Raw genomic sequence first — 7533 nt, forward strand, 5'->3', positions numbered from 1 at the left:
AAATATTTGTCCAGCCTCTCCATGGCTGCCTTGTATGGATCTGAATTTTCGTCGATAACCACATCTTTTTCCTCCAGATGGTGGTACAATTCTTGGAGTTCAAAACCTCCCAATGTCATCAGCAAGCTCTTCAGCCTGTCCTTGTCCATATCTCCACTGGCATGATCCATATACTCGAATCCCCTTTTCCATTTGAACCATTTATTCCGCTTCTCATTGATTGGAAGCGATTGAAAATGGAACGGCGGAATATTCAACAAGCTTTCTCTGATTCCGGGAACTGAAATACAGGCGATTTATCGAATAAATACTTGCCCATTCTTTATAACATAATTACAAATCTCACCTAGAGCCATTTCCTTTCAAATTTATTCGTGACTTCTCAGCCTTTTCGGCCCGGTCGTTTGGCTCTTCACTATGCTCCACCACGTTGGATTGTGATGAGCAAAGTCTTTAAATGCCTTCTCGGCAGTCTCCTTTTTGGATGACCTATTTGATCTTTTGCCTCCTCGGCAACCCCTACCACATGTGGGGTCTCTCACTTGGTCCAAATTGACCGTAAATTCAGCATAAATTGACTGCAAAGAAATCTGAGAGAAAATCATAACCTCACTTTAGTGAGTCTTCCAAATTCATTTCAATCTCATTGAATTTTTTCAGATATCTTTATTTCTATTAATTCACCAATTTCATATTTACCTCGTCGACACTTTGTGATATCCTCAGAGGAATAATACTGCAGAATACTAAATAAAGAACACTAATGTTTTCGTGGAGTCACTTTATTATCTAACAATATCAACTTCCATTAACTTACTATTGGCGCCACCTATTGGTGGATACCACAAAATTAATAAAAAATATATTGTCGAATTAGAGATCAAAAATTTAAGAACAATTTATAATTATAGCAGATTCTGATTCACACTACTTTAGTCATTGTGTCAAAAATAATATTTCAGAAATTGAGTCATAAATATTATATTATAATAATTGTGGAGAATTACCTATAAATATATTGTGGTGTTATAAATCTGTCAGGGACTGTGTGTTTCTTGGGCTTCCTTCTACCGTTTGTGATATTCACGTACCTGTGGTAAACAATAATTTCTCTGTGATAGGATTCTGTGATATCTAATACCCTCTTCTTCCTGCCCAGTTTACCTGGAAATATATATTCCTTTATTAAATATCTTCAACAGTGATCCGGAACGTAGGCGGCTGGATTTTCCAGAAGACGTTTCCTCGATGACCGCCAAATGCCCTTCTCCAAATCCACTGAGGCAGTGAAACATACTTTTCACCTTCACCAATTATTTTATTTACAAATATTCTCCTCTTAGATTTCACTGAACACGTTTAACTCTACGTCACGTAAATTTTTCTGTAGTTTGAACTAATATTTAATTTATAATTCACAAAATAAACTTATATCTTTTTCTCTCCTCACGTCTCTGTGCAAAATCAAGTCTTCTTACGTAATGCCCATACTCGTTCCCCTTATTCCCCTACTTTCTTTCCAGCTGATCTCATTCACCACTTTTTCCTCTTTCTCTCTCCCTCCATGCATGTTCAAAATCCAACCGTCTTTTGTCTCTTATTTTTAAGAGATCTTATAGAGTGGAAATTCTATACATGCTCCCGGGGGAGATTGTGACTCTCACATGTTGGAAGTTTGGCGACTTTAGTCACTGACCTGGTATAGGTTCCTGTCGGGGTTTTTATGTCGATGACTCTCACCTTCCCGTCTCCTCCAGTGTGGACTCCAACAACTCTTCCTGTCGTCCATTTGGTGGTTCCTATGGAAGCATCGTGCAAGATCACTGTGTCATCCACCTTCAGGTTCTCTTTCTCCGTGTGCCATTTTGAGCGCTCTTGAAGTGTGTGCAAGTAGGATAGCCTCCACTTTCTCACAAAATCTTGTACAATCCGCTGACACAATTGCCATCTTGTCAAGTGGTTCATCCTCACGGATGCAAGATTTTCATCAGGCAACTGAGTCGGTGGTGCCAAAAGCAAAAAATGACCCGGAGTCAATGGTTGTGGATCTCTGGGATCGTCCGACAGAATGGTGATCGGCCTACTATTCAACACGGCTTCGACCTGTGTGAGAATTGTATAAAATTCCTCATAATTTAGTCGTTGCTCGCCAATAACTTTCTTGAGATGAGTCTTTGCTGACTTCACTGCTGCTTCGACTAATCCGTTGAAGTGCGGAGAACGAGCCGGTTGAAAGTGCCAGGTAATGTTCTGGTTGATTGTTTGGTCTTGAATGGTTTGAGCTTCTTCTGCTAACAGACGTTGAAGTTCACGTGATGCTCCTAGGAAATTCCTTCCGTTATCTGAGAACACTTCTTTGCAAACTCCTCTACGTGAAGTGAATCGTCTGAAGCTGCTCATGAATGCTTCGGATGACAAACTGCTTACAATTTCCAGATGGACTGCCTTGGTTGAGGTGCATACAAAGACAACTATGTCGATCCTTTGAGTGCGTCCACGGGACTCGGCGCCTGTTCTAATAAAGAATGGCCCGCAGCAATCAATGGCCACGCTGGAAAATGCCCTTACCAACGAAATTCGGTGCTTAGGCAAGTCTGCCATTATCTGATTTTCTCGAGAAGTTTTGTGCACGAAACACGCCTTGCACATGTGGACAACGTTTCTTGTGATATGACGTCCACCTATTGGCCAGTACCTTCTTCGACAATGAGCTAGCAATAGCTGTGGCCCGGGGTGCAATAGTGATAAGTGCATCTCTCGGATGATAAGCTTTGTCAAATCACTGCGTGGGAGAATTTTTGGATATTTGGTGTTGTAGTCATCATCCAGATGTCCCAATCTGCCACCGACCCTTCAAATTCTCTCCTTATCCAGAAACGGGTGCAACTTTTTCATTGCTGCGCTGTTGATGGTCACTGCTTTGTTGTTCATGAGATCCTGAATGAGCTCCGGAAAATGAGATTCTTGGTCCCATTTTATCAACTGATTCTCTGCCCAGACTAAGTCTGCTGCACTATGACTTGTGGGTTGATTCGGATGAGCTCCTGCATGACCTTTAGTCCTCAATGCTCTGAATCTCAAGAGTTGGCCAACTTTGCAAATTACCAAAAGAACTCTCTTCATTCTGGATAAGTTGCTTATTTTTGACACGAGGGTAGTGAAAATGTAATTTCCTTCTGACTTGTTGACAGTGAGTGTAGCGACTGAAATGTCTTGTGACTCCTCGACTGCTGGTGGAACACTTTCCTTGCTTTCCCAAGCTAAATCACTCTCCTTTAACCAATGAGGGCCTTCCCAATACAATGATGAGTTATTCAACTCCATGGCTGTGGTTCCTCTTGAAATGAGGTCTGCCGGGTTTTCTTTTGTGGGAACGTGTCTCCAACATTCAACAGCTGTCAACTCTCTGATCGTTGTCACTCTATTTTTGGTAAAAACGTCTTGTTTGTTTGAAGCGGATGCAATTTTCGCAAGAACTACTGATGAGGATTTACCTATAATTTGTAGAAGAACCACCGAAAATATCAATCACCAGCCCTTCTACTTCTGCAGATAGTCTCTCACCTATTAAATTACAAGACAAAAACCGCTGGTAACTTGTTATGATGCCCTTTGGCCACCTCAGTGACGTGCTCACCTATTAAAAACACAGAAACTATTACAATCCGATCGAGTAGGATCAAAGTTTCTTTCCTCTGCTGCTGCAACTATCTCCAAGGATTTCACTGGACAATTTCCGGAATTAAAAACACTTTTATTTTCACAGAAATTATAATTTTATTCTTCACCTCGTGGATCACTTGTCTACTCACATGGAATTTTTGCCAAAGACTGTTCAAACTGTATTTTTTATACGGAAGTACCGATTGCGGTATTCAATGAGAGAGTGAAGATGATCTACAGGTTTTTGATAAATGCAATATTACCCAAGGGAACTTCAAAAAAGCCTAAAGTTATACAATCATGTAAATTTAAATTTCAAATTCTTAACATCACTCCCCCCTTTTGAAGTTTACGTTTAGAATAATAAATTTTAGACCTTTTTTGTTTAAGTACCCATTTATAGCTATGTAATACAATTTTGAACTTGGAATACAACGTAGAAATTGTATTACATCGTAGAAGTTGGAATACATCGTAGAAATTGTATTACATCTTTGAAGTTGGAATATCATCATCATCATTAATCATCATCATCATTTCAACCACTTATCACTATTGGGGGGCGGGGAAGTTGGAATCCAACGTAGAAATTGTAATACAATTTTGAAGTTGGAATACAACGTAGAAATTGTATTACAATTTTGAACTTGGAATACAACGTAGAAATTGTATTACATCGTAGAAGTTGGAATACAACTTTCAAAATATCATGTCAGTGGATTCCCTATCTCCTCTCTAGGAAATCCCAGATCCCCTGGGATTTTCTTGCATATTATGCCCAAGACTCTTCAGATACCTTCCGTGGTCAGAGGATTTCTGGAGCTTCCTCCAAGAAATCCCAGATCTTTTGGGATTTTCTTGCATATTATGCCCAAGACTCTTCAGATACCTTCCGTGGTCAGAGGATTTCTGGAGCTTCCTCCAAGAAATCCCAGATCTTTTGGGATTTTCTTGCATATTATGCCCAAGACTCTTCAGATACCTTCCGTGGTCAGAGGATTTCTGGAGCTTCCTCCAAGAAATCCCAGATCTTTTGGGATTTTCTTGCATATTATGCCCAAGACTCTTCAGATACCTTCCGTGGTCAGAGGATTTCTGGAGCTTCCTCCAAGAAATCCCAGATCTTTTGGGATTTTCTTGCATATTATGCCCAAGACTCTTCAGATACCTTCCGTGGTCAGAGGATTTCTGGAGCTTCCTCCAAGAAATCCCAGATCTTTTGGGATTTTCTTGCATATTATGCCCAAGACTCTTCAGATACCTTCCGTGGTCAGAGGATTTCTGGAGCTTCCTCCAAGAAATCCCAGATCTTTTGGGATTTTCTTGCATATTATGCCCAAGACTCTTCAGATACCTTCCGTGGTCAGAGGATTTCTGGAGCTTCCTCCAAGAAATCCCAGATCTTTTGGGATTTTCTTGCATATTATGCCCAAGACTCTTCAGATACCTTCCGTGGTCAGAGGATTTCTGGAGCTTCCTCCAAGAAATCCCAGATCTTTTGGGATTTTCTTGCATATTATGCCCAAGACTCTTCAGATACCTTCCGTGGTCAGAGGATTTCTGGAGCTTCCTCCAAGAAATCCCAGATCTTTTGGGATTTTCTTGCATATTATGCCCAAGACTCTTCAGATACCTTCCGTGGTCAGAGGATTTCTGGAGCTTCCTCCAAGAAATCCCAGATCTTTTGGGATTTTCTTGCATATTATGCCCAAGACTCTTCAGATACCTTCCGTGGTCAGAGGATTTCTGGAGCTTCCTCCAAGAAATCCCAGATCTTTTGGGATTTTCTTGCATATTATGCCCAAGACTCTTCAGATACCTTCCGTGGTCAGAGGATTTCTGGAGCTTCCTCCAAGAAATCCCAGATCTTTTGGGATTTTCTTGCATATTATGCCCAAGACTCTTCAGATACCTTCCGTGGTCAGAGGATTTCTGGAGCTTCCTCCAAGAAATCCCAGATCTTTTGGGATTTTCTTGCATATTATGCCCAAGACTCTTCAGATACCTTCCGTGGTCAGAGGATTTCTGGAGCTTCCTCCAAGAAATCCCAGATCTTTTGGGATTTTCTTGCATATTATGCCCAAGACTCTTCAGATACCTTCCGTGGTCAGAGGATTTCTGGAGCTTCCTCCAAGAAATCCCAGATCTTTTGGGATTTTCTTGCATATTATGCCCAAGACTCTTCAGATACCTTCCGTGGTCAGAGGATTTCTGGAGCTTCCTCCAAGAAATCCCAGATCTTTTGGGATTTTCTTGCATATTATGCCCAAGACTCTTCAGATACCTTCCGTGGTCAGAGGATTTCTGGAGCTTCCTCCAAGAAATCCCAGATCTTTTGGGATTTTCTTGCATATTATGCCCAAGACTCTTCAGATACCTTCCGTGGTCAGAGGATTTCTGGAGCTTCCTCCAAGAAATCCCAGATCTTTTGGGATTTTCTTGCATATTATGCCCAAGACTCTTCAGATACCTTCCGTGGTCAGAGGATTTCTGGAGCTTCCTCCAAGAAATCCCAGATCTTTTGGGATTTTCTTGCATATTATGCCCAAGACTCTTCAGATACCTTCCGTGGTCAGAGGATTTCTGGAGCTTCCTCCAAGAAATCCCAGATCTTTTGGGATTTTCTTGCATATTATGCCCAAGACTCTTCAGATACCTTCCGTGGTCAGAGGATTTCTGGAGCTTCCTCCAAGAAATCCCAGATCTTTTGGGATTTTCTTGCATATTATGCCCAAGACTCTTCAGATACCTTCCGTGGTCAGAGGATTTCTGGAGCTTCCTCCAAGAAATCCCAGATCTTTTGGGATTTTCTTGCATATTATGCCCAAGACTCTTCAGATACCTTCCGTGGTCAGAGGATTTCTGGAGCTTCCTCCAAGAAATCCCAGATCTTTTGGGATTTTCTTGCATATTATGCCCAAGACTCTTCAGATACCTTCCGTGGTCAGAGGATTTCTGGAGCTTCCTCCAAGAAATCCCAGATCTTTTGGGATTTTCTTGCATATTATGCCCAAGACTCTTCAGATACCTTCCGTGGTCAGAGGATTTCTGGAGCTTCCTCCAAGAAATCCCAGATCTTTTGGGATTTTCTTGCATATTATGCCCAAGACTCTTCAGATACCTTCCGTGGTCAGAGGATTTCTGGAGCTTCCTCCAAGAAATCCCAGATCTTTTGGGATTTTCTTGCATATTATGCCCAAGACTCTTCAGATACCTTCCGTGGTCAGAGGATTTCTGGAGCTTCCTCCAAGAAATCCCAGATCTTTTGGGATTTTCTTGCATATTATGCCCAAGACTCTTCAGATACCTTCCGTGGTCAGAGGATTTCTGGAGCTTCCTCCAAGAAATCCCAGATCTTTTGGGATTTTCTTGCATATTATGCCCAAGACTCTTCAGATACCTTCCGTGGTCAGAGGATTTCTGGAGCTTCCTCCAAGAAATCCCAGATCTTTTGGGATTTTCTTGCATATTATGCCCAAGACTCTTCAGATACCTTCCGTGGTCAGAGGATTTCTGGAGCTTCCTCCCAGAAGCAAATCCTTCAGATCTTTTGGAGCTTCCTCCAAGAAATCCCAGATCTTTTTTTCTTGCATATTATGCCCAAGACTCTTCAGATACCTTCCGTGGTCAGAGGATTTCTGGAGCTTCCTCCAAGAAATCCCAGATCTTTTGGGATTTTCTTGCATATTATGCCCAAGACTCTTCAGATACCTTCCGTGGTCAGAGGATTTCTGGAGCTTCCTCCAAGAAATCCCAGATCTTTTGGGATTTTCTTGCATATTATGCCCAAGACTCTTCAGATACCTTCCGTGGTCAGAGGATTTCTGGAGCTTCCTCCAAGAAATCCCAGATCTTTTGGGATTTTCTTGC

The 7533-nt window shown here is 41.6% G+C and overlaps 1 protein-coding gene across 1 annotated transcript; it reads right to left on the minus strand.

The window, feature by feature from the left end:
• Positions 1 to 1629: 1629 nt before the first annotated feature.
• LOC129809348 (uncharacterized) lies at positions 1630 to 2601 on the minus strand. Its single transcript, XM_055859164.1, has one exon. It carries the CDS (start codon positions 2599 to 2601, stop codon positions 1630 to 1632), a length of 972 nt encoding a protein of 323 aa, XP_055715139.1.
• Positions 2602 to 7533: the final 4932 nt, after the last annotated feature.

Source organism: Phlebotomus papatasi, unplaced genomic scaffold (genome assembly GCF_024763615.1).
Source record: "Phlebotomus papatasi isolate M1 unplaced genomic scaffold, Ppap_2.1 HiC_scaffold_67, whole genome shotgun sequence".
NCBI lineage: Eukaryota > Metazoa > Arthropoda > Insecta > Diptera > Psychodidae > Phlebotomus > Phlebotomus papatasi.

Coding starts and splice junctions, on each gene's coding strand:
- LOC129809348 (XM_055859164.1), bottom strand. CDS start 2,601: ATGGCAGACTTGCCTAAGCACCGAATTTCGTTGGTAAGGGCATTTTCC.